General features: G+C 57.4%; 1 protein-coding gene across 2 annotated transcripts; it reads right to left on the minus strand.

Annotated features, from left to right (window-relative positions):
• Positions 1–7,745: 7,745 nt before the first annotated feature.
• On the minus strand, positions 7,746–16,187 carry LOC311511619 (ADP-ribosylation factor 6-like). 2 transcript variants are annotated; one of them, XM_084612351.1, is made up of 3 exons: positions 15,853–16,187; positions 11,677–12,154; positions 7,746–8,251 (listed from the first exon to the last, which is right to left on the minus strand). In XM_084612351.1, coding segments are annotated over exons 2-3 (447 nt in total). In that variant the 5' UTR covers positions 12,123–12,154; positions 15,853–16,187; the 3' UTR covers positions 7,746–8,250. The 2 variants fall into 2 exon arrangements, with proteins under 2 accessions (XP_084468477.1, XP_084468476.1); XM_084612350.1 differs by having other exon boundaries at positions 7,746–12,154.
• Between the last annotated feature and the right edge of the window lie 9,320 nt (positions 16,188–25,507).

Consider the following 25,507-nt stretch of genomic DNA (forward strand, 5'->3'; position numbering starts at 1 on the left):
GGCATGGGAGGAGCCCGGGGCTGGCAGCAGCATTGTGGGGAGCTGAGGATGGAAACAGCAGGAGACTGTGGGTCTGGGCTAGGGTGCTTTCATAGTACCTGACTCTAGCAAGCTCTCTAAACTGCCTGGGGTTTAAATCCAACCCACAATTCAAGCAGGAACACAAGTGAGAGGAGATCGGGTGACAGCTGCCTCTCCTCCCTGCCTGCCTGTGTGAGCCCCTCACAGCTGCGGTGCGGCTCTCCCGGACCCTCCCTTCTGAGCAAGCTCTCCCTGGGGTGCAGCTAATCCCTCCCAGATGCTCTGCTCACGGATGGGCTGAGCTCCCTGCTGGTCCACGTGCAGCCCTCAAAACTGACGGCATGCATCAGGCTCCTGAAAGATGCCCACCTCACCTCCCCCCCCTCAGGTGGATGTGCAGCAATCCCCAGGGATGGGCCCATGCTCCCATCCCCTCCCCCTGCTCCCAGAGGCACAGTCAAGAGGCTGATGGCTAGAAGCAGCTCCTTGAAGCTGGAAAGGGGAGAGGGGGAGGGAAAGGCGCCTGTGGGCTCCCCTGGCTTGCCAGGTTCATGTTCAGGCATGTGGCCAGACAGCGAGTGCTGAATCACTTGTGGCTGACGCGCCCGTGAATCTGACCCGGCAGCTGCGGTTGTACTAACTACACAAACCATTGCCATGGCACTGAAAAGGGCAGCAAATCAGTTGCATTCCCATCCCCACCACTTTCTAGTCTCCGGATGTGCTGGGGGCATGGGGGATCTGGCACGGGCAGGGTACAGAATCCCTGCAGCAAGGAGTCCTCTGGCCCCGCGCCCCCTTCTGAGAAGATCAGCCACACATGCCTCTTTCTGTGGGCAGGGGTGTGTCCCCTTTGCAATAGGCCCAGAGCCCTGGCATGCTAAGCTGAGACAGAGCTGAGGTGTACTGAGAGCACCCAGAGCATCTCCAATACCCCTGTTTCTGCGGTACCATGCCAGACCTTGAGACCAGGGTGCTCATCCCTCAGGCCTGATTCTCCATCACCAGGGCCCAGGGTTACCCATCCAACTGGGAAGCATTTCATTTCCACTTGGCCCAGGTGAGTGGTCATCCCAGGAGCAGATCAGCCTTCGCCCAGCCAGCCCACTGCTCTGGGTAACCCCGCTGCTCCATCGAATGGAACATCCCGCCCCTAGCTTATGCTTCTAAAGGGGTGTTAGCTCAGTTGTTCCCAGGGGGGTTTTGCCATCCCCACCGGGGGGGGGGGGGAGCTACAGGACATCTGAGAATCAGCATGGGTTTAACGAGATCAGAACCTTTTCCTGTTCTTTTTGAAAGACGCCCGGCTGCTCCCCTCCCCGCAAACACCCAGCTCGTCCGCCACCGATTTCTGGCACGAGACTGGCTAGGTTCAAAGACTGCCCGGGCAGGCGTGTTCCTGGAAAACACGGCAGGTTCACGGGCAGGGACTTGGATTGCTGGGTTTAAACCGTCACTGCAGAGGTAGGCTAGCAGGTCATCTTCCTGATCAGCCGTGCTGGCCTTTTATTCTGCAGGTGGCTCTTTCCTAAATGACGGGCTCCGTTGCAAAACATTGCGAATGACTTTGAATCCCCCTCCTCCCCACCCACCCCTCAAACCTCCATCCGGAGCGACGAGGTGCAGTCTACAGGTTTGGCTTATCCCCTCATGCCCGGGTCTTTCCAGTCTTGCATTATCTCCACTCAAGTCCCCAGCAAAACACAACCGCCCCGCAACTCCTAGAGCTTTACAAACGTTAAAAGAGTAGGCTGCAAGCAGGGATGGTGGGGCAGGGTGTGTGGGGAGAGCTGGGGGGGTGTGTCGAGAGCATCAGCAGGGAGGGGTGTAAAGGGAACCCAGGCAGGGCTGTGGGGCGGGCTTGTGGCAGATCAGCAGGGCTGGCTGGGGTGGGGAATCCTGGGCTGGAAGAACATAGGGAGTTGCAAGTCAGGAGCAAGAGGCCGCAAGGGCCCTGAATGGGAACAGCAGGACACACAGGGGCATCGTTGCCCTCAGAGATCAGTGCCTTTCCGTCACTGGATTCAGCACCCTACAGCTGAGATCAGCATCTCCCATGACTGATCCCCCTCTCCTCCAGCCCCTGCTCCCCTTGCTGCCTCGCTCAGAGATTTCCTCTGCCTTTTGCAAACGCTGCTCTGACCTTTCACTTCACCCTAGCCTTGCTGAACAAGGGGAATCAGCTGTTCTGTAGGACAAAGGACAGTTCAGAGACTGAGATTCCCCCCCCCACACACACACCTAATATTTGAGTTGGATCCACCCCAGCGGGACCAGAGCACACATCTGGCAGAGCAAACACCTTTCACATGGCTGCCAGCCCTGCTCTGGGGCCCTGCAATCTCAGGGCTCTTCAGCCGGGTGTCAGGCTACTGCTGCCCGGCTAGGGACTAGCAACTCTGCAGGGGGACACAGGGTCACCCCGACCAGCTGAAACGAGCGTATCCCGCAAGCCAAAGAACCGATTCAATAGGGCTTGTCCAGAAAGGCAGAACAGACACAAACACCCGCCAGGATCTGGTCCTAAGCACCTAACTCCATTGATTTCAGCAGATTGCAGGATCTGTGCCTTAGCCCTCTACTCCTGTTGCCAACGCATTACCGTTGGCTCACGCGTGAGAGGAGTTGGGCCGGTTTCAGCTCACACCCTGGCACAAGTGCCCCCCCCCCGATTCCCTCCCCTCCCCGTTGGTGCTCGGCAGCCCCTTGACTGGCAACTTCGGCACAATGGCCAAGAAGCAAACGAGCCTGCCTCCTGGGTAGGAGCTGCCCATTCTGCATCTGGCCATGCAGCTTTCCACCTGCTGGGATCATCTATACTGCAACATAAGCCCCAGGTTCAAACTCGGGCTCAAGCTTCACCCCACTTCTGCCTACGCACAAATTGCACTGGTCCCGGGTCCCAGGACCCCATAGGGCCAGAGCGTCTGAGCCGGAGTCAAGCCCCAACCCAGGGCTCAAGCCCTGTTGCTTTGCAGTGTAGACGCAGCCCCCCTCCCCGGACTCTGGTAGGCCCTCTGGCCAGTCAAGGTTGCCCACCCTACACCACAAACACAGGAGGTTTGGGATTCAGCTGGTTGGACTCAGGCTGACGTAATGCAGTGTGGACGCTGGTGCCGCAGGGTTCAACGCGTCCTAACCTGGTCACAAGCACGGGCAAGACGCTCAGGCCCTAGGTTAACACACACAGAAGCTGCTAACTTGAATCCGACTAACCCTGGGCTTAGTTTGCAGGGGAGACGTTTCTAACGCGGGGCCAGAAAAGCAGGCTAGGGGAGCGTGGCGGGTAGGCCAGCGGGAAGCTTCGAGCACTCAGTCCTACAAAGCCCAGGGTCCCACGGCGAGGAAGGACGCCCCCCCGCTGCTTCCCAAAGCCGCCCTGCTCGGTGGCGTGCGGCGAGAGGACTTTCCAAGCCTTGCCCAGCATCTGAAAAGGCAGCAGTGGGGGTGCGGGCGGGGGGCAGGCAAACCCAGCGGAGAAGATTCTGCTAATGGGGGGTGCGAACTCACGCTTCCCCTGCAGAAGCCGGCTCCGGGGCACGGGAGGGTTTAAACGAGCGTAAATGGCAGATTCTCGGTCACTCGAGGACGTCCGAAACTCAGCCAGAGGTCAGGGCTCTGTTACAGGAGTGGGTGGGGGAGGTTCTGTGGCCTGCAAGGGGCAGGAGGTCAGACCAGATGATCACAATGGCCCCTTCTGACCAAGAGGGCCTGAGGGACCAGAGCCATTCCCCACCCTGAGCCTACGTAATCGGTCGCCCCCTCAGCTCTAGATCTTCTGGGAAGAGAAGCTGGGGCCAGAGCGAACGTGATAACCGCACGAGTGGCCGTGGGGAAGGGCGGCCCCTATTCACCAGTCGGTCTTGGAGCAGCCTTCACTTGGGAGGGCGTCCTGCAGACACGGCGAAGGGCGTCGGCCCTCGCAGCAGGCAGCCGCACGCTGGCTCCTCCGCAACCCGAGAATGCTTGAAAGACAAAAGGGGGAAGGAGGATCGCTGGAGGGGGCCTGCCAGGCTGCCGTTTAAACTGGAGCAAAACAAAAACAAAAAGGGGGGAGGGCTGTTACAAATAGGGAACAAAAGGGGGACTGGGGGTCAAGGAATGGGATATGGGGCCTTTCCCCTTTAGGGGGCACTGGTTCGAATCCCGCCCCAGATCAGGGGGACTGGTGAGCTCAGGAAGGTCAAGGAATGGGGTACAAGGCTTTTCACCTCCAATCCAGGCCCAGGTAGGGGGGACTGGCAGGCTTGGTGGAACAGGAAACGGGATAGGGGGCCTTCCCCGCAAGGGACTGGCTCTAATCTAACCTATATTAGCAAAGTCAATGACTATCCAACATCCAGTGATTCGTGTGGAGCAGGCTGCTAGGTTTGAGTCTCGTTCCCGGTGGAGCAGCCCCCCCAGCACCCCACACATCCCAGCAGGGAGGGCCAGGAGTAACCAGGACCCCAGAGACCAAGCCTGCTGGGCAACTGGCTGGGGGTAATGATTTGGGGGGGGCAGACCTGTGCTGTACCTATGTGGGGGGTACACAGAGCCCCTCGTTCTCCAGGGCTGTTTGTGCAGCAGAACCCAAGTGCATGAAGAACGGGAGGCACAGGTGAAATGAGTTGTCCGGTCTCAGTTCAGCGACTGCAGCTTGGCGGCTTTAACAGACCACAGTCCCCACCCCCAGATGTGCCGTTTGGATCCAAAGATGTGAACACAATAGACAGAGGGCTCCTCCGGGGAGAGCGCCCCGGCTGGCTAACCGCAGAGACAGGAAGCGGATGAGCGCAGAGGTACCAGCTGGCTCAGCCCAGGAAACGCAGCGGCTTGCTCAGCCCAGGCTGCTGCAACTCACTTCCAGCGAGCGGGGGCCTTGGCTTACCCCTCCCACCTGCCAGCTTTCTCCTTTCCACCATCTCCCAGTGGGGCACGCTGCCGACAGCCCCCCATGCAGCTCCGAGCTGCACCCGTCCCAGGCGTGCAAAGCACACAGTGCCCGCCTTGGCGCCTGTAGAGAGGATCTCGGTCAAGTGGCAAGGGGATGGCAGGCGGGAGGCTGAGAGGTGGGGCAGCGGGTTACAGAACCTTCTCCGGTTCAAATCCCACTCCGGGCTAGGAGGGACCAAACATTCTCACCTGAGGCCGTTCGGTCTCCCAAGTGGAGTGAGTTGGAAGGTCTCAGCCTTGGTCCTGGTGGAGGAACGTCTCCCTCCCGAAAGCTGCCCCCTGTGCTGACTGCCTCAGAGTGGTCACTGGGCAGCAGCTTCAGAGATGTTAAGGGCAGACCCGCTGTGGGCACGAAGCATCCCTTCCTGTAGCACCCAGGCCAGAGTTCAGGAGGGGAGGAAGGACAGTCGAAAGCCCCCAAGACGGGGAGTGGGAACAGCTGGGTTCCCAATTCCCAGCTCAGCCCCAAACTTCCTGTGTGAACCTGGGCCCCTTGCTGATCCCTGGGGCCTCCCTTCTCCCGCCTTAAGAGGGATGATGGAGCAGGGACTCAAGTACCTTCCCAGGGGGAACGCAGCAGCTACTAAAGACCTCCTTAATCTAGCAGAGAAAGGCCCAAAGCCAGACCCAACAAGGCACTGGTTTTGAAGAGCGTGGGCAATTAACCCCAAGAACCAACCCCCAAAGGGAGAGCCGGATGCGGTCTCTTGACATCTTCAGATCCAGAGTGGCGTGTCTGGAAGAGCATGGGCCTGGCCCAGAGAAACCAGGGTAAAATTCTCCAGTCGCACATAGGCTGAAGATGCCCTTATGCTGCCTTCTGGCCTTAGAAGTCTACGGGCATGTCTATGCTGCCATAAAAAAAACCCATGGCTCCCAATCCCAGCGCCTGGGCCAGCCATGGGTCCTTGATTGCAGACATTCCCTACTTCCAGGGGACATCTGTCCATTGTGAGGCACTCCCTACCTTGGACAGCTAAGACTCAGACTGCCATCAATGGAGGGAAGTGGCGGGGGGCACAATGCAGGGCTCTGCTCCCAGGCCCTGGCAAAGCCTGTCCCGTCACCAAGCTGAAGGCTTTTGCCAGCGCGGAGACCTGCCTCTCTCCTTCATGGACCTGTGTGGTGGGGTGCAGGTGGAAGGGGAGTTTGGGTCTAAAAGGTTTGATCTCTCATTGGCCTAGAGCAGCATGGCCTCAAGCGGCTCCCCTGCACTGGCCTTCCCCACTCAGCCCAGGATAACGCTCCCTACTGCTGCATAACCCCACGCATGGAGATATGAGGGGTGCAAATGAGAGAGATTCAAGAAACAACCTAAATATTCATACTCAGGTTGGGCCCAAAACCAGGGCAGGGTTGCAATGCTAAAAATGGGGGAATGGAGTCTAATGGATAGAGCAGGGGGCTGATAGAACCCAGGAGTCCTGGGTTCTATTCCCAGCTTTGAGAAGACAGTGGGGTCTAGTGGTTAGAGGAGCTGAGGGCTGGGAGCTAGGACTCCTGGGTTGTTCCCAGCCCTTCCATGGACTCTCTCACTTTAGGCAAGTCACTTGACCTCAGTTTCCCCATTTTCAAAACAGCCCTCAAGGATTGGCTTAGATTTCTGTCCCACTCCTTATGCACAGAGGGAGCAGTTCCCCTCTTCCCCCACCCCCTCTAGAACACAGAGGAGCCCACCTAGCAAAGAGGGAAAGTATAGCTCGGTTTTCAAAAGGGCCCAAGCCTGCTTTTGAGAATTTCTTGAGCCCCTCCCCCAGGTTGGGTTGGCAGCGAGAGGGGCCGCAAACTCCAAGATCAAACCCCTACTTGAGAGCTGAGCCTGGAACCCAGGAGTCCTGACTTCTAGGTCCCTGCTCAGTAGTTCTGCAGGAAACAAGCGAGGCAGTGAAAAGCAGAAGGACCCGCTGTACAGAGAGGAGGTGGTTGGCTTAGTGGGTTAGGTGCGGGGGGGGGGAGGGGTGTCACATGAGTGCCCAGACGTTGGTGCAGCGAGCCGGCAATGAGATCAGCTGCCTCCAACACCTCCTGCGCCTGCTTCCACTCCCGAGTCACAGCCAAGCTTCGCCTCTCAAAAGAGGAACCGAAATGCTCAGTAAGACACCAGCCACTCAGTGCTTCCAACTGGCCCCCCGCAGCCCGCTGAGAACCTCAGCCCCAGCTCAGCAAACCGAGCCAGAGAAGGGGGAGCCATACGGGGACAGAACTGCGCCCAGAGCCCACCTTTCGGGGGCCTGCTTGACCCCACAGCCCCTGTAGGTACCCAGGGGTCCCGTCATCTTAAAAAGAAGGGATGCTTAACCAACCATGCTTGCTCTGAAACCTTGGGCCTGGTTCACTGATGCTTTGCACCTGCTGCACCCTTGCAAAATCACCCCCATTCTGAGGCCGTCGTTTTGTACCCCCAACTCCACCCAGTGCCAGCCCCTCCGCAAGGCATAGGACATTGGGCTCAGGCCTTCGTTTGAGAACCACAGAGCGCTGCTATGGCAGCGTTGGGCTTAGCTGTGACATGGCCCTTTTCAGCCCCCGGATCCCACCGTGCTTTACAAGAGACGGGTCACAGCCCCCTTTTAAACAGGTGAAGAAACTCCAGCGGCGAGCGGGGAAAGCGGTCAAAGTGACAGAGCCGGAAACAGACCCCGAACTGCAGTGGCCCTGTCCAGAGCTCTAACCACTGTCCCATGCTGCCTTGTTAGAGACACTTGTGGGGAGGGAATAAAAAACCAGGCCCTTTTATAGAGGGAAATCTCTGCATGAAAGTGAGAAATAAAGCACAGGACGGCAGCCAATACGATTTTTAAAAAAGATTTTCATTTGCATAAAGATTAGAAAGAAAAAAAACCCCTTAAAAAAAACCCCTCACACAGTTTGAATGTCATGAGCCCTTTGAAACACACTGCACTTGCAGCCTCTCCGGCTGCAGGGAGAAATTTACCAACGAAAAATGGGAAATGCTAAATCTTCCCAGGTTACATGTACAGTAGAGAATACTTCCCCGGTGTAGCATCTCCCCAAGTAGATTACAGCCCCCAGGGGTTTCCAGCACATCTTACAGCTGGCTCTTAAAGTACCTTCGTTTTCCTTTTCGCAACAGTGGTACTCCAGTAAAGGCACAAGAGTCTCCAATTCTCTCCCCTTCAGGAGGAAGGTTTTAGACAGCCCCACTTCACACAGGGAAGGTAAACACTCCACCAACTCTGGATCAGAACCAAACCTGACGCAGGATTACGGAGGCGGCCACCCACCGCGCAGCAGGATCAGCTCCCACACCAGCGTACGCTCTTGAGATGAACATCTGTGTAATGAGGAGACGCTTATTTCACAGCCCCAGCTCAGCCCGCTCCAGGGAGCGGAAACAGCCCTAGGACGCCCCCTTGCAGCAGCAGCTTCTGCTAAAGCCCTAGGGCCGGTGCGGCCCCCCCCCCCACGCAGCGAGGGTTGCGCCTCGGGAATGCAGGCTGGGAAAGTCCGCACGGACCGTTAACATGGCCGATCAGCTGAGTTTGGAGGAAGAGTACATGGGACTCATGCTCTGCAGCCACCCCTACGGTAGAAGCTGCTTGTGCCAGACGCATGCCCAGACTTAAGTGCTTTGGCCTGCTCACCCTGTACAAGATGCAGGAGCAGGGGGGTGGAAGGGGGGGAAAAAACCCGAGCCCGTTTCTATTTTCTGCAGGAAGAGGAGCCTGCCCAAAGAATCACAGCTGTCCCGCAGTAAACAATAAACAAGAGCCGCAGTCTCATCAATTCCAGCTTCATTTCAGCAGGGAGCAGGAGCAAACTGGGCCCCCTGTGCCAGAGGGGGAATTTTGGAAGGGGGTGGGGGGGAAGCAAAAGGAAAGAGACATGTACCAAACTGGAATGTTCGAGGAAATCTGCTCCTAAATCTGCCCATCACCCACTCGCCTCTAGCCCTGTGATGGAACCGGCACTGCCCTGTGCCTCGCTTCTACCGCATCACGGGGTTTCTCGCCAGCCAAAACGTGCGTCAGATGGGGGGGGAATTGGCACACCTGCACCTTTAAGGGCTAGTCCACAGGGCAAGTGCCCCCGCCAAGAAAGGTAATGCTGGAAGGCTTAAGGACAGAGGCAGCATCAGGACACCGGCTAGTCTCCCCGCGGAGTCAGGGCACGTCCGAGCCGGGTTCGAGCGAGAGGCAGGGACAAAGTTTACAAGGCCAAGCCCCGGGGAGAGGCGGCATTTGCAGAGTGGGTGGCACCGGGGCTGCCAGGAGCCGGCTTGCAACAAAAAGGGGCGTTGACTCCTTGGTAATTAGACACTCGGACACCTGAGGGGGGAAGGCACTGCCCCTTTTCCTAGTTCTGATTCATTCTCTCCCAGGGGGGCATGCCCAGGGAGTAGGTTGGGAGCCCGGCTGCAGGGATGGGAGTGTGGGATTTCCCTCAAGCGTTGCCCCCAGGACTCAGAAATAAGGAGGGGATGTGAGGACATGGCTCTAGGGAGACTCCTTCCCAGACCAGTCCCTGCTCAAAGCCCCAGCAGCTGGATCCTGGCAGGATGGGACGGCACATCTTAGTGGATGTGTGTGGCAGGCGGAAAGGGTGGGGTGCGAACAGGCCTCGGGCGGGGCAGGCAGAGGCCAGGCAAAACTCATTCCAGCACTGGGTTCGGTTGGAGCAGCACCCACGCAGGGGAGGAAAAAGGGAGTTTAATCCACTCCCTTGTCTAGCAGGTTTCGCAAGGTGGCAGCTTTGCCTTGCCCGCCTCCCCGACGAGCGAGAAAAAGGCCCACGAACCAGGGGCTGGGCGCGAGCCGCCTGAAATCAGAGGGGGCCCCAAGGGGGAAGCGCTGTGTGTGTGAGGGTTAAGAGGGAAGGGGAACAGCTCCAGTTTGGCATGGCCGCTTTGCACCCTCCCTCCAAGGAAGGGCAGGGCTCCCACCAAACGGTGCTACCCCCCCCATTGCTCCTCCCCTTCCACCAGGATCATCAGCCTCTGCTGGATGCAGTTTCCTTGGCAACAGCCCCTGCCACCTTGTGGGCATTGGAGGAGGATGCTAAGAGGACAGAGCGGGGAGGAGCTGGGGGGCAGAGCCTGTCACCCCATAGGAAGAGGGGCTGGGCCAACAGCTGCAAGCCAGTGCCACTTCCACTCCTCCCAGCAGAAACTGGGAACAGGACTTTCCCTAGCCATGGGGCCCCCCCCAATGTGGTGGGGTCCTCTCTCTAAACACACTGGCCCCCCCATCCCTTTGCCCTGGGAATACCCCACCAATAGGAAGCGAAGTCATATCCCAGAGACTAAAGGGGTCCCTTCCCCCAAACATTCCCATCAGGACCCCCTTGCTTGGCTTCAGCAGATCCTTGGGGTATTGGCAGCCCATGCCTGGGCTGGTCACAGACTGGGAGGCCTCTATGGGCAGATGGCCTGGAGCCAATGCAGGGGGAAACCTGTACCCCAATTGATAAGCTGGGGGGGGAGGAGATGGATGCGAGGCATTTACCAGGGAACCCCCTGCCTCACCCCACCCAGGTCCCAGCCTGCAGCTCAGCAAAGGACAGAGCTTTGGAGGAGTCCCAGGGAAGGGGTGCGGCCACACCCACAGGTTAACTACGATCCCAGCTGGGCCTGATCCAAGGCCCACTGACATCCCAGGAGACGGACGCCCCCTGGATTTCCACCAGCCCCGTGGCCGCATTCCCCACAAACAGGAATGTAAGCCAGCAAGGACAGGTAGCCCCAGGATTCAGGAGAGAGCCACTCCTCTAAGGCGGCTCTGATGAATGGGCTCTTTGATTCCCACCGCCCACGTGCTGGGGAAACTGGTTTGGGTGGAGACATGTGGGCGTGTTTGCGTCTCCCTAGGACACCAGCTCTCCTCCTGCCAGGGTAAGCTAGTCACCAAGGCGTGCACGGCCCAGTCCCCTCCCACACGTGGGACAGCCCTCACACCTCACCCGGGCTGGGTCACTGGCAGAGAAGAATGGCAGGGCAGGGGGATAAATAAGGATCATCCGAGATTGAGTTTGATCAGGGCACGCAGCTGTCACTCCCAACAGGCAAGGACATTCTTATATTCGTGGATTATTGGGCAGCTGGACGGGGGACCCCCATAAGCTGCTCCCATGAACCTGCCACTCCAATGCAAAAATCTTAAGTGCCTAGTATGAGATCTCCCCAACACTCCCACCGCCCCCCAGTTGGTTCTGCAGACCACCAGGACATAAGGAACGGGATGGATTCTGTGAACCACAGGTGAGAAGGGCTGCTGTCGAGGGCACCCCAATAGCACCAGATGATCTGCCCCTGTTAACATAGCTGCGGGGGAGGAGAAGGAGAGAGTCTACACCCATCCCCTGCTTCCCAATTAAATAATAAAACTACAGGATTTACAATCAGAAACGAGAAAAAAAACTGGCTTGCATTCAGATCTAAAGAGCCACCTCCCCCCCCAAGCCCGCAGCATTCACAACACCCCAGGCCCCCCCATTTTAGAGGGCGGGTGCCAAGGTACCATAGCAGGGATCCAATCCCACCCCACCAGCAATTCTGAGACAGAGAGAGAGAGAGAGAGAAACAGACAAGTGGGGGAGGATGGGGTTATGGGGTGGGGATGGGGAAATAAAGTTTCATTGGTTAGAGACTCGTGCGCGGGCTCGGGTACAAAAAGCCAGGATTAGGATTTGTAATTGGACGTCAGCCACATCAGACCTTCGCAGAGTCCTTCCCCGGACGTCGCGCACGAGGGCTGGACATACCAATTCCTGTCCCTAATACGCGTCAGTCCCAATTTCTCCTGGATTTCGTGGGGCTTCATGGCATCGGGCAGGTCCTGCTTGTTGGCGAAGATGAGGATGATGGCATCACGCATCTCCCGGTCATTGATGATGCGGTGCAGCTCCTGCCGGCCTTCGTCGATCCGGTCGCGATCGGCGCAGTCCACCACGAAGATGAGCCCCTGGGTACCTGTGTAGTAATGTCTCCAGAGGGGCCGGATCTTGTCCTGGCCCCCCACGTCCCAGACGTTGAACTTGACATTCTTGTAGGTCACCGTCTCCACGTTGAAGCCCACGGTGGGGATGGTGGTGACCGACTGGCCCAGCTTCAGCTTGTAAAGGATGGTGGTCTTGCCAGCTGCATCCAGCCCTAGCATCAGAATCCGCATCTCCTTATTGCCGAAAATCTTGGACAGCATTTTCCCCATGGCTGCAGGCAAGCAGCAAAGTCCATACAAGGCTGGAGAAGGAACACAGAGATGAAGTGCAAGGCAAGGGCCTGTGATCTGCCTAGCCTCGGCCCCCCTTCCTGCACTCCACCCCACCCCGAGGCAGGTCACTGCAAGGCACCAGTACTCAGAAGGTGGATGGGCCGGGATGCAGGAGATCTGGGCTCATATCCCAGCCCTGCCACCAATTCCCACTTGAGCTCTCGAGGCCTCAGTCTTGCCCATCTGTAAAATGGGGAAAACACGGTCTCCCCACCCTTTGTCTGCTTAAATGGGAAGCTCCTTGGGGCAGAGGAAGAAGCAGGCCAATACGTCACAGCACCTAGGTGCTATTGGTAGCCATGAATCTAACACTGAAACCGAGGCCCTCCAAAGCATTCAGGCTTGGTCTAGCATAGTAACATTTCGCCCACCTGGATCACAGAGGATCTCAAAGCTCTTTAACTCCTCCCCCATTCCACAGGTGGGCAAAACCAGAGGCAGAGAGGACACAGCAGGTCACACAACAATCAAGGTCTTGTTCCTACAGTCCCACCTCCCAGTCCCCTGTTCCAACCTCTAGCCCTCACTCCCCTCCCAAAGCTGGGAATAAAAGCCAGGAGTCCTGACTCCCAATCCCTCCTCTCCTAGGAGCGGAACCCAGGAGTCCTGACTCCCAATCCCTCCTCTCCTAGGAGCGGAACCCAGGAGTCCTGAGCCACCCCCATCCTCACCACCACTCCTCATAAGGAGCCAGATATTAACAGCAAACCAGGAATGGATCCCACACCTCTGAGGACAGAAGCAGACCTGTAACTAGTTTAGCCAAACGCAAAAGCTTGGGGAAATGTCACACCATTACTGAGGTCTCTGGCCCAGATCCTCAAGAGGAATTTAAGCACTTGCTCACACTGAAATCAGCGGCGGTTTGGCCTTGCTGCAAAGAAGCCAGGATTACCCCAGAAGTACAGGCAGGGCAGCTCCTAACACCAGCTGTTCATTGCTACCCTAGGGGAAGGGGCCAATTTCTCCACAAAGTCCCTGGGGAGCAGAGCCTCCCTCCCCCCATGGGATCCTGCTAAGCCAGCATCTGATTAGACAGAGAACAAGCCCAGAGCAGCCTTGAAGGTCAAACTCGAGGGAAAGTTTCCAGGAGATGGAAAATACCCATCATCTGGGCTGGGCTGCCTCACCCCCAGGGCACAGCAGCTCCAGCCGGCATCTGGCCCCCCTTTGTCCCACCCCGAACAGTTCTTCTCCTCGTCCGTCTGTCCTTCCCAAGCTATGGGAGGTGAAAGACTCCTTTCACCAAAAAGGAACCGGGGTAGGAAGGCAACAAACTCTGAGCCCAATTACCTCCAGAAGGTCAGAACACACAGTAGCAATCTCAGTGTCTCAAAATTCCACCGTGGGAATTGGCTCCTTGACGCCACACCAATCTGCACCCTTTTCGTTAAACTGGTTTAATGGGACACCCCCCTCCCCCTCACCTCCCGTGTGGGCGACTCTCACGACACTTTAAGAGCATCTTATTTTGGTTTAGCGGGCCCCTGTCCCTTGTTTGCCTTGAACCGAAATCAGGCCATCAGAAATAGCTTTAGGCAAGCCCCTAACTAAGCTGTTACTCAGCACCTGAAATCCGAGTACCTGCCCAGGGGGCTGCTCCCAATTTAACTGGCTTCGTGAAACTGAGGCAAGTTTGTTGAGGTCCCCCAGCATGGCCCCTCCAAACCCCCTCCTCCCTGCATGGGGACCCGTAGGAACCCAGTCAAGAAAGGCACCGAGTCCCTTTCCCGTCTTACTGTCGGTCGCCCCATCACAGAATCCCACCCATAAACGGCTCAAATTCCAGCCAAAAGCCAGTTAGGTTGTTTGTCCCCCACAGCCCCTGCTGGGGTGCTCTTCCAAAGCACCCCCCTCACTCTGATTGGTAGAAACCTTCTGACTTCCAGCCTCGGATTTCCTCCCAGCCAGTTTATCCCCATTCGTTCTTGTACCAACTCTGTCCTTGAGCTTTATCTGCTCCTCCCCCCCACCCCCGACGTATTCCTGGCTCTGCCTCAGGCCTGCTGAGTTGCTGCCTCCTCTGTGCCTCAGTTTCCCCAGCTTGACACAGGGATAACGATACCGTCCTCTTTCAGAAAGGGCTTTGAGATGGGCTGATGAAAAGCTCTAGATCGATAAAAGCTATAGATTATCATACCCCATGTAGAACGCATACCAGTCCCCTGAACAAAATAAGTCATACCAACCACAGGAGGGGGGGGGGGGGAGGTGCAGCGTAACTGTGTCTACACTAGGGCTTTTGCTGGTCTAAAAAAGTCCTTCAAACCCCGCTAGCTGATTTTGCTGTACTGGCAAAAATTTCAAGCGTAGACCTGACCTTTGAGCCACAGAAATTGCTCAATGAGGGTCCAACTCTCCAGCAACTGTCCCACCCCCAGCATGGTACAGCAGAAGGGACCTGCTTTGCGAGCTCCAAAATGGCCCCCACAAGGGGCCAGAGGGAATCCCAACCCACCTGTCAAGCCAGACCCAACCCAACTTTTATAGGTTCCCTGGCTCAAGCAAGCTCTTCCACCCTGCAAAGTGAGCTCAAAAGGCTGGCTGCCCAGTTCTGCACATGTGGCTTCCCCCCCACCCCCAGAAGCTTCTGTCCCCAGCAAGCGGGACAGCTGGGCCGAGGGTTGGAGGAAGACTGGATTTAATTTTTTTTAAACCTCCAGTAAGACACTGGAGAGAACTGGGGACAGGTGCGCCGTGCTGCCGGCAAACTCAGACAAATCACTGATTCTAGCAAGAGTCTCTCTGGGACTACATTTTAAACCCAGGCCAAGGAAAGAGACTCAGGACCCCCCCCCCCCCGAATTTGGTTGGGAAAAGGAAAAAAACATATCCCCTCCCCAATCAGCAGAGCAGCTGGTTGCTACCGGCACCCAAGTCAGCACTGGAAGAAAAAAAAAAAATCGACCACTTCCCCTTTCTTCCTGCCCCCACCCACAGCAAGCAAGTTCGGGTTTTTTCCGGGGGTGGGGTGGGGTGGGGGGGGTGCATGTGCTGCTGTTTCCGGACAGGGAGTCGTTTCTAGGGCTCTTCCTGGCCGTTTTAATTCAAACCCCGCAGATCCACCCAAGCAGTTTCAACCCTTGGGCACACACACGCCTGTTCCTCCTCCGGGATGCGCTGGGAAAATATTTCACACCAAGCGGGGGGAGGGGGGGCAGAAGAAGAGACCAGGACACCCCTTTAATCGGATCACTTCCCCCTCCCCTTCCAAACTTGAATTCAACCCCCCCCCCAGCCCCACCCGTGAGAAGTTTCAAGCCTTCCCCCGTCAGACTGGAGTTCAAATCCTCCCCTCTCCCCCGACCACATGCGCCCATCAGAAGTTCACACTCGCCTCCACACACCCCCCCCCCGCCTCACCCCTTAATGTGTGTGTGGGGGGTATTTTCAAAGCAAGAAGCCGGCGGGGGGGGGGGGGGGAAGAGGAAGGAAACCCTTTAATTTGATCGTTTTCTCCCCCCCCCATTCGAGGGCTGGTATTTAGGTTTTCACTAAGCGATCAATGCATATCCCGCCCCCGCCCGCCCCCCCCCACTGCACTGTATATGGGGGGGCGGGGGGGTCCACCCCCTCGGTACGCGAAGCGGAAGGGGGTTTCCAGGGGGTACCCCCGCCCCGGCTCCAAGCCCCACTCCGGTTCCCGGCCGCGCCCAGCCCCACTCACCCGAGCGGGGCGGAGGTCAGCGGCTCCCCGCGGCGGGCTCCGCCGCGCCCCGGCGTCGTGGCCGCTTCCCACTTCCGAACGCGATGTAACAATTTTCAGCGTCTCGACGTTCCAAAGCGGGGCTGCCCGGCCGCGGCCGCCCGCGGGCTGCTCGGCATCGCCCCGGCCCCGAGGCGCGGCGGATCCGGGGGTGGGGGGGGGCGCTGCAGGGAGGCCCCGGCTGCAGGATCCACCGGCCGCCGTGTGGCCCCGCTCCGGCTCTCCGGTCCCGGCCTCTGCCTCCAGCCGGCGCCGCGCTCTGCCCGCCTGGGCGTCCCGGAATGGAAAGGGCGCGGACTGGGGAAGGGGGGGGGGGCGCCCCGCCCTTTTGACAGCCGTGCGCATGCTCCGGAGCTCTTAAAGGGACCCGACCTCTTCCCCCCCCCTTCCCGCGGTTTCCACCCAGACGAGGGTGGTTAATGGGGGGCGGGGGGGGGTTCTGGTCAGTTTTCCTGTAGAGAACGGGGAGCATCGGGGATTTGCTGGGCTGCTAGGTGAATACGTGTGTATGTCTGTGTGTGTAGGGCTGCTGGGCGAATACACGAGTGTGTGTGTGCATCGGGCTGCTGGGTTAATGCACCCACACCTGTGTGTGTGTAGGGCTGCTAGGTGAATACGTGTGTGTGTATCGGGCTGCTGGGTTAATGCACACGTGGGGGGGGTGTGTGTGTAAGGCTGCTGGGTGAATACATGAGTGTGTGTGTGTAAGGCTGCTGGGTGACATGACGTGTGTGTGTGTGGGGCAATGAGCAGAAGCAGCTGAAGCCAATAAGCAATTGATTAAGACTCCGAGCAGCTCATGGGGCCCTGATTTTGTTGTACCCCCAGACCACCCATCTTACTGACCATGGCCATTGCAAGGAGAGTCTTGGCATGTGTTAGGCTGGGATATTGTTTGGTTTGTGGCAATAATGCAGTGAGTATTTTTAGGGGATTGGTGAGGGATTGGGGGGAGCCCAAACCATCCCTGCTCAGCCCCCACCCCTCCGGGGTAGCCCCCCCTGCGTGTGTGTTGCATTGTCCTTTAAGCTGTATTTCCCTTGATTAAAAAGAACGACCGAAAGAAAGAAAGGACCCATGAGAGGCTGGGGCTTTGCATGAATGAAAGTCGAATGTGACATGCAGAAGGACGAGTTACACACCAGGGTGGGGCTCAGGCTCCAGCCACTTACAGAGCAAGTGTGTGACACGAACATTGAGACTCGTCATACACCAGAGGTAGGGTGAGGGGGTGAGTCAGCTACAAGCCAGCTACCCTGTGACGGGTGTGTGACTCCAGCCTTTGGACGAGTTATACGCTCGGGACAGGGTGTGTCGTGTGTGTGACACTAGCATTTGGAATAGTTCTCCGCTGGCAGCGGGACTGGCTCTTGAACTAGCTGCAGACTCTTGGTCGAGTTACTTGTGCATGACACTAGTGCTTGGGCGGTGCACTGAATTGCCCGGTGCCTCAATTTCCCCACTTGTAAGATAAGGATAGTGATTCTTCCTTTACCTCATTTCTCTAGGCTGTAAAATGTTGGGGGCAAAGATTGTTTCTCACGATGAGTCTGGGCAGCATCCGGCACAATGGGGCCCTGATCTCAGTTGGGCCTGTCTCTGAGTTCTAGGATAATAACAACACAGGTAACAAGACGACTCTGAAGAGAAACTCAGATTCTCAAGGTGGGGGCAGGGGTGTGGGAGCAGGAGGATTCCCCTCCACATGCCCCCCTCTCAGTTTCTCACACACACGTGCACTGAGCTGGGGAGCTTGAAAGCAAATTCTCCAAGCCATGAGGCTGCAGTAACTGAAGGGCTGTTCGCGGAGGGTGGGGTGGCGAGGAGAAAAGGGAAGTAGAAGAGGCAGGTGCCGGTCTTGCATTTGCACATATTTCCTTCCACCACGCCCCAAACAAAACCGAGACGATCTTGCTGATGTCACTTCATTTTGCATCCGGAGGAAAGGCGGCGGGGAAGGTCCAATAAGACCAGCCAAGTGAGCTGAAGATTGTTTTAAAACTAAAAGGAGATAAGACCATGCACTAGGTACTGCACCTGGGTGCTAGGATGAGATAGATTCGATAGATGATTAGATTAGATAGAGGGGGTGTGTGGGGACAGATAGGTAGAGGGGGTGGATGGGGATGGATAGATAGATATAGATGATGGAGTATATGGGGATGGATAGATAGATAAGCTCCAGATGTACATGGGGATAGACAGCCTCAGCCGTATCATCCTTATATGCAATGGCTGGGAGTTGAAGCCAGACAAATTCAGACTGGAAGGAAGGCACGTGCACCGTTTTAACGGTGAGAGTAATTGACCATTGGAACAATTGACCAAGGGGCATGGTGGATTTTCCCTCACTGGCTGTTTTTCAATCAAGCTGGGATGTTTTTCTAACAGATCTGCTCTAGGAATTATTCAGGGGCAGGTCTCTGGCCAGTGCTGTTCCGGTCTTGGAACCTACGAATCTGTGATGGATTCTGCTTGTCCATTGCACCGTGAAGTCCGTATGTAATTGGCTTGTTCACCATTCCATTTGGAGGCCTCCTCCCGTCAGCACCCCTCTCTGGGCCCAGAACGAGCCAGACTTGTTTTTACTCTCCTGCCACTTCAGATTGGTCAACCAGAGGTTGGCAGCTGGATTAGAGGAAGGCATCCAGCTGGTTGGTCTCTCTTCCCGGAGATCCAGCGCTCCTGCTGTTCAGGGCCAGCAAGTTAACCAGCCTCTGCGCTGAGTTGTATGATGTCACTCCCACGACATACCATTGAGGATCTGGGCCAAGCTAGGTATAGCTTAGTCCCCGTCTCACTCGGGAATAGGTAGGCCAGCAGAAAGTGTGTATAACGCTGGCTTGCAATGAATGGGAATTAAATACCCACACACCTTTAAAAATCTGGCCCTATGTTCACACGCAGGGGAGTTGTGTCATGACTTTCTAGTGTAGACAAGACCTTCTATTGGAAGCGCTTTGGGGCGGGGGCCAACTCTTTGTTCTGTGTTTGTGCAGTGCCAGAAGGGCCTGACCCATGACTGGGACACCTGGGTGCTACCGTATTACCCATAATAGCAATAAAAACATACCATACTTGGTACAATGGGGGCCTGGGCCATGAGCAGGGCTCTTAGGCACTGCCATAATACACCTAATAAATGACAATAGTAACTATAAGATTTGTTCAGGTTATGAAATCCCAGCAGCTGAGATCTCACTCTGGTAACTGACGAGGCACATTCCTCCTGGGATTTGCAGGCTAGGGCAGTGGGAGTGGGGAGCGGCAGGCTGGAGGGATCCCGAGATAACCCCGCTGGGCTCAGTCCCTCCCTTTGTACCTGGGTCTGCGGCTCAGTGTAAAAGGGGCAGCATTGATAAGGGTGCTGCGACCATGGGTTGACCCAGCCAGGCCAGCGTATGTGAACGGGAGGTCAGGCTCCTGCTCTCTGCTAGTTCCCTCTAAGTAACAATCCCCCACCTCCTGGGCCAGGAATAGAACCCAGGAGTCCTGGTTCCCAGCCCTGCCCTGCTCGAACCACTACATCCCACTCCTTTTCCTGAGCAAGCTTTACGAAATAAAAGACACGAACAGGCTGAACCGGAAAGTTTCTCTCCAAGTGGGGACAACAAATAACATTTTTGTAGAACACAACTGGTGCCCGTGTGAAGGAAACAGCTCAGCTCCTTGGCTAGGCAAGCCTTGGGGACGTGGAATAGCCATTATGCGGGGCCCTGGGGTTTGCCTTCCCCGTTAGCAGAGGGTCACTGTGCCCACCCCCACACATGCACGCCTCAGACCTCGCACGCACACTCCAAGTCCCACCATGCGTCACCCTGTCGCCATGCGACTCTGTCTCACACATACATCACAAACACACACACAGACTTACCATGCATGACACACGCACTCACATGTACCATGCAACACACACCCGCACCAGCTGTGCGTAACGCACATGCCCACACACCCGCCATGCATCTCTCTCTTTCTTACACATGCTCATACACGCACACAACCCTGCCACGCAAATGTGTGTATAACTTTTTACCCTCCCCTGCTCACTGGGGCTCGGCTCCTCATCACCTGTCTCTCTGGCTGCAGCAGGCGTCGCCAGGCAGCACCGTCACACACGTGCTGACCGAGTCTTTACTTAGCAGTTGGGCAGATGTTTCCTCTCTGAACAAACACTGCGGCTGGGACGAATGTAGCTGGTGCCGGCTGGTTGTGGGGGGAGCTGTTGCAAGCAGCAGGAGCCTCTCCATTCTGCTTTCCTCCATTTTTGATGCAAAGTCGCCCCCTGGGAATGGCGCACAGATGTCGGGCTCCGATCCCTGCCGGAGGGGACTGGGCACGTGTCGTTTGCGACCGCCTCTGCTCCAGGACTGGTGCATACAGTGTCAATGAACAAACGGCATTAAGAAAGTACCCAGGCTGCACGGCACTTTTCTCTCCTTCCTCAGGACCTGCCAAGCCCTGAAATCGGTGATTGTGCAGCGGGGGTGGGTGGGTGCAGAACTGCTCTGCTGTGTGTCCTAGACCCCTACATTGCTTACAGCTGAGGGTGATCCCCTTTAGCGCTATGCCCGTGTTTAGGCCCGAGAGGGGCTAAGCCACTGCTGCTGCGAGGTAGCAAAGCACCGGCTGGTTACAGCTTTGCTGGCTGCTCATGCGGCTCTTGGTGCTGTACGGGACTCACAGGGAGCCACAACCCCCTGCCCCTCCAATCTGCAGATTGCACCCCCCCCCATGGCTGTACTGAGATCTCCCCCTGCCACCCCTGAACTCAGCCTAGTGTGGGAAGGAGTGCTGGGAACTGGGTCCCCCTTTAGGAGGGGAACGTGGCAGGGCTGCCAGGACCTAGGGCCCAGCTGGGGGTGCTGGGCAAATGCCCCTCCCTATGTCATTGATGCTGGCAGCCCTCACTTTCCAGCCCCTCTGCCTACCAGCACATCCCAACCTCGCCCCAGGTTAAGTAGCTGCCCTTTAAAAACTACCCAGCTGGACACCATCAGGCGGCAGCAGTGGGGTTAATGAGGCAACTTTCAACACACACAATTCCCGCCCCCCCCCCCCACCACTCCCGGCCCCAAGGAATCCTCTGTGGAAATGCTGGCAAGGAAGCTCCAGCAATGAGAGCTGCTTTGGAGTAAGTGAGAGAGGAGGGTCTAGTGGTTAGAGCAGGGGGCTGGGAGCCAGGACTCCTGGGTTCCAACCCCAAGCTCTGGGAGGGGAGTAGGGTCCAGTGGTTAGAGCAGGGGGCGGGGGGGGGCTGGGAACCAGGACTCCTGGGTTCCAACCGCAAGCTCTGGGAGGGGAGTAGGGTCCAGTGGTTAGAGCAGGGGGCGGGGGGGGGCTGGGAGCCAGGACTCCTGGGTTCCAACCCCAAGCTCTGGGAGGGGAGTAGGGTCCAGTGGTTAGAGCAGGGGGCGGGGGGGGGCTGGGAGCCAGGACTCCTGGGTTCCAACCCCAAGCTCTGGGAGGGGAGTAGGGTCCAGTGGTTAGAGCAGGGGGCGGGGGGGGGGCTGGGAGCCAGGACTCCTGGGTTCCAACCCCAAGCTCTGGGAGGGGAGTAGGGTCCAGTGGTTAGAGCAGGGGGCGGGGGGGGCTGGGAACCAGGACTCCTGGGTTCCAACCCCAAGCTCTGGGAGGGGAGTAGGGTCCAGTGGTTAGAGCAGGGGGCGGGGGGGGGCTGGGAGCCAGGACTCCTGGGTTCCAACCCCAAGCTCTGGGAGGGGAGTAGGGTCCAGTGGTTAGAGCAGGGGGCGGGGGGGGGCTGGGAACCAGGACTCCTGGGTTCCAACCCCAAGCTCTGGGAGGGGAGTAGGGTCCAGTGGTTAGAGCAGGGGGCGGGGGGGGGCTGGGAACCAGGACTCCTGGGTTCCAACCCCAAGCTCTGGGAGGGGAGTAGGGTCCAGTGGTTAGAGCAGGGGGCGGGGGGGGGCTGGGAACCAGGACTCCTGGGTTCCAACCCCAAGCTCTGGGAGGGGAGTAGGGTCCAGTGGTTAGAGCAGGGGGCGGGGGGGGGGCTGGGAACCAGGACTCCTGGGTTCCAACCCCAAGCTCTGGGAGGGGAGTAGGGTCCAGTGGTTAGAGCAGGGGGCGGGGGGGGCTGGGAACCAGGACTCCTGGGTTCTATTTCCAGTCCTAGTCAGAGGCGTGCATAAGCAGGTACAGCGCTACGCTGTTGAAAGTGGCAGAGCAGGTGTTTTATTTGGGGCCGGGGGCCTGGGAGCGCCCGGGGCGGGGGGCGGGTGACGAGGCCAAAAGAAGATTTTTGCAGCGGCTCTAGGGTAAAACGTCCCCGCTTTGTTAAGGCGCCGCGGGCTCGGTTAATACCGGAGTCAGACAGCAGAGGGCGCCCTTCTCCTGGGAATGAGAGGCCTAGGCAGGCTGTATATGGCGATTCAGGACCAGCTGGCGGGCCCCGGAGTTGTTTGGCAAACACAGAGAATAGAGGGCAAGGGGCCCTGGCTGCGGGTCGGGAGTGAGGGGCACCGGCAGAGGTTGGGGCGGGGGGAGCCCAGGGCTGGGCTAGCAGGGGGCTGCAGGTCGGGAGTGGGGGGCACCGGCAGAGCTGGACGGGGGTCAGGGGGTGGGTGAAGACCTGGAATAGCAGGACTGACCGCAAGCCAGGACTCGGAGAGCTTAAGGCCATAAGGGACCATCCAGTCTGACTCCCCCCCGCCCTGCCCTGGGAGCAGAGAGCTGGAAAGCTTTTGACACGGTCTCCCATAGTATTCTTGTCAGCAAGTTAAGGAAGTATGGGCTGGATGAATGCACTATAAGGTGGGTAGAAAGCTGGCTAAATTGTCGGGCTCAACGGGTAGTGATCAATGGCTCCATGTCTAGTTGGCAGCCGGTATCAAGTGGAGTGCCCCAAGGGTCGGTCCTGGGGCCGGTTTTATTCAATATCTTCATAAATGATCTGGAGGATGGTGTGGATTGCACTCTCAGCAAATTTGCGGATGATACTAAACTGGGAGGAGTGGTAGATACGCTGGAGGGGAGGGATAGGATACAGAAGGACCTAGACCAATTGGAAGATTGGGCCAAAAGGAATCTGATGAGGTTCAATAAGGATAAGTGCAGGGTCCTGCACTTAGGACGGAAGAACCCAATGCACAGCTACAGACTAGGGACCGAATGGCTAGGCAGCAGTTCTGCAGAAAAGGACCTAGGGGTGACAGTGGACGAGAAGCTGGATATGAGTCAGCAGTGTGCCCTTGTTGCCAAGAAGGCCAATGGCATTTTGGGATGTATAAGTAGGGGCATAGCGAGCAGATCGAGGGACGTGATCGTTCCCCTCTATTCGACATTGGTGAGGCCTCATCTGGAGTACTGTGTCCAGTTTTGGGCCCCACACTTCAAGAAGGATGTGGATAAATTGGAGAGAGTCCAGCGAAGGGCAACAAAAATGATTAGGGGACTGGAACACATGAGTTATGAGGAGAGGCTGAGGGAGCTGGGATTGTTTAGCCTGCAGAAGAGAAGAATGAGGGGGGATTTGATAGCTGCTTTCAACTACCTGAAAGGGGGTTCCAAAGAGGATGGCTCTAGACTGTTCTCAATGGTAGCAGATGACAGAACGAGGAGTAATGGTCTCAAGTTGCAGTGGGGGAGGTTTAGATTGGATATTAGGAAAAACTTTTTCACTAAGAGGGTGGTGAAACACTGGAATGCGTTACCTAGGGAGGTGGTAGAATCTCCTTCCTTAGAGGTTTTTAAGGTCAGGCTTGACAAAGCCCTGGCTGGGATGATTTAACTGGGAATTGGTCCTGCTTTGAGCAGGGGGTTGGACTAAATGACCTTCTGGGGTCCCTTCCAACCCTGATATTCTATGATTCTAAGTGGGGGTCCCTCAGAGACCAGAGCAGCCCAGCCCAGGCTGCCCTCCCAAGCAGAGGGAGACTGGGGGAGGGTGACACACCCCATGTCTCAGCCCAGAGCAGGTGCCCGCAGCCCCCTCAGCCACCACTCCCCACGCCCCACTCTGCCTGAGAAACATGTGCTCTAGGTGTGGGGATTCAGGAACCCCAGCATCTCCCCCGGCAGCCTAGAGAGGGGCAGGCCCGGGACACCTGCACGCATCCCCTGTGCTGAAAGCAATGCAGCCACCCAGTGCTGCGTCTCCGCTCCAAGGACAACCCCGAGCTGGCTGGTGGCTTAGGGGGCACAGCGCGGCCAGGAACAGGGCGGCAGCGTGGGACTCTGCAATTCATCAGAGGTGCAGGAAACAGGATTTGGAAGCAGGCCGCCACCGGCTGCAGCAGGGGCCAAGGGCACCACAGAGCTGTAGTTAGCCCTCCCAAGGGCTCTGTCGGGCTGGGGGCCCTCTGAAGCCATCAGAGACTGGGCTCCTACAGCTTCTGGATTGGCAGAGCTCAGCTCCGGGCCTGGAACCGGTTGTGGGACCCCCCCCACCACCATCGGAGGTTGCTAAGAACAGGTTGGACAAACCTGGGTCAGAGCTGGGTTAGGGTTACGTGGTCCTGCCTCGGCGCCGGGGGCTGGGCTCAGACACCTCCCGAGGTTCCTTCCAGCCTGATGCATCTCTCTTTTACGCAAGAGATCATTTGGCCAGGATCCCCTTGCCGCCACCAATCTAGCGCACCGAGCGAGGAATTCCAGAGACAAGGGACGTTCGTCGGTTTCAGAGGCTACAGCACCTGCCCGCAGGATCGGTGCCTATCTGGCTACACAGAACCATGCCCCACGCAGAGGAAGCTGCCCCCCCCCGCATATCACCACCCAGGAAGGGCAGATTGAGAACCAGTCATGGCCCTAGGGGATGGATCCCTTCAGCACCAGAGCTTTAGGAGCCAGGTATAAGGGGGCTTCAGCCCCTCAGAAGAACACCCTCCCTCCTATAATTACACACGCAGGACTCCTGGGTTCCATTCCCAGCTCTGGGAGGGGAGTGGGGTCCAGTGGTTAGAGCAGGGGAGGGCTGGGAGTCAGGACTCCTGGGTTCTATCCCTAGCATCAAATGGGGGGTGTAGCATAGGGGATAAACACTCCTGTTACAGTAATCGGGGCCGTACAGTTCCCTAGATAGGGGGCTAGGCATCAGGACTCCTGGGTTCTAGGCTCAGACCTTCCCCAGACTTGTCCCTGGATTTTAGGCAATTGGCTTCTCCTCCCCTTGCCTAGTTTCCCCGTCGGTAGGGACTGAGGCGAGTCCCCACTTTAAGCTCCAGCTATTATGGGCCAGGATTGTGAGCGAGAGAGAAGGGGAGCCCGGCTGGCATGGACACAGGGTGCCTGGATCTTCCCTTGGGCCAAGCAGAACAAAACACCCAGGGCTTCACGCCACCAGGCAGCAACCGCATTATAGCTGCAGGGGGACTCAGCGGACAGACTCAGGAGATGCCACCTCTGGCCTGCTGGATGACTCTGGGCAAACCACATCCCTGGGTCTCTATCCCCATTCCCAAAGCTGGGAAGGGAACCCAGGAGTCCCCCCCGCCCCCCCCCAGCAAGCTGCCCTGCTCTGACCACTAGACCCCGCTGTCCAGAGAATTACACTTTTAAAAGGGAGAGGAACCTTTTAAGAACGCACGGAGATCTCCAGGTAGAAAAGAAAGCAGTGGGTAGTTACTCTGTGGGCAAAAAACCAAGGCATCACCAGGAT

This window comes from Lepidochelys olivacea, assembly GCF_965140295.1.
Source record: "Lepidochelys olivacea isolate rLepOli2 genome assembly, chromosome: 23".
Classification (NCBI taxonomy): Eukaryota; Metazoa; Chordata; order Testudines; family Cheloniidae; genus Lepidochelys; species Lepidochelys olivacea.

Excerpts from the sequence above, each read along its gene's own strand:
- LOC311511619 (XM_084612350.1), bottom strand. The coding sequence starts at position 12,122 with ATGGGGAAAATGCTGTCCAAGATTTTCGGCAATAAGGAGATGCGGATT.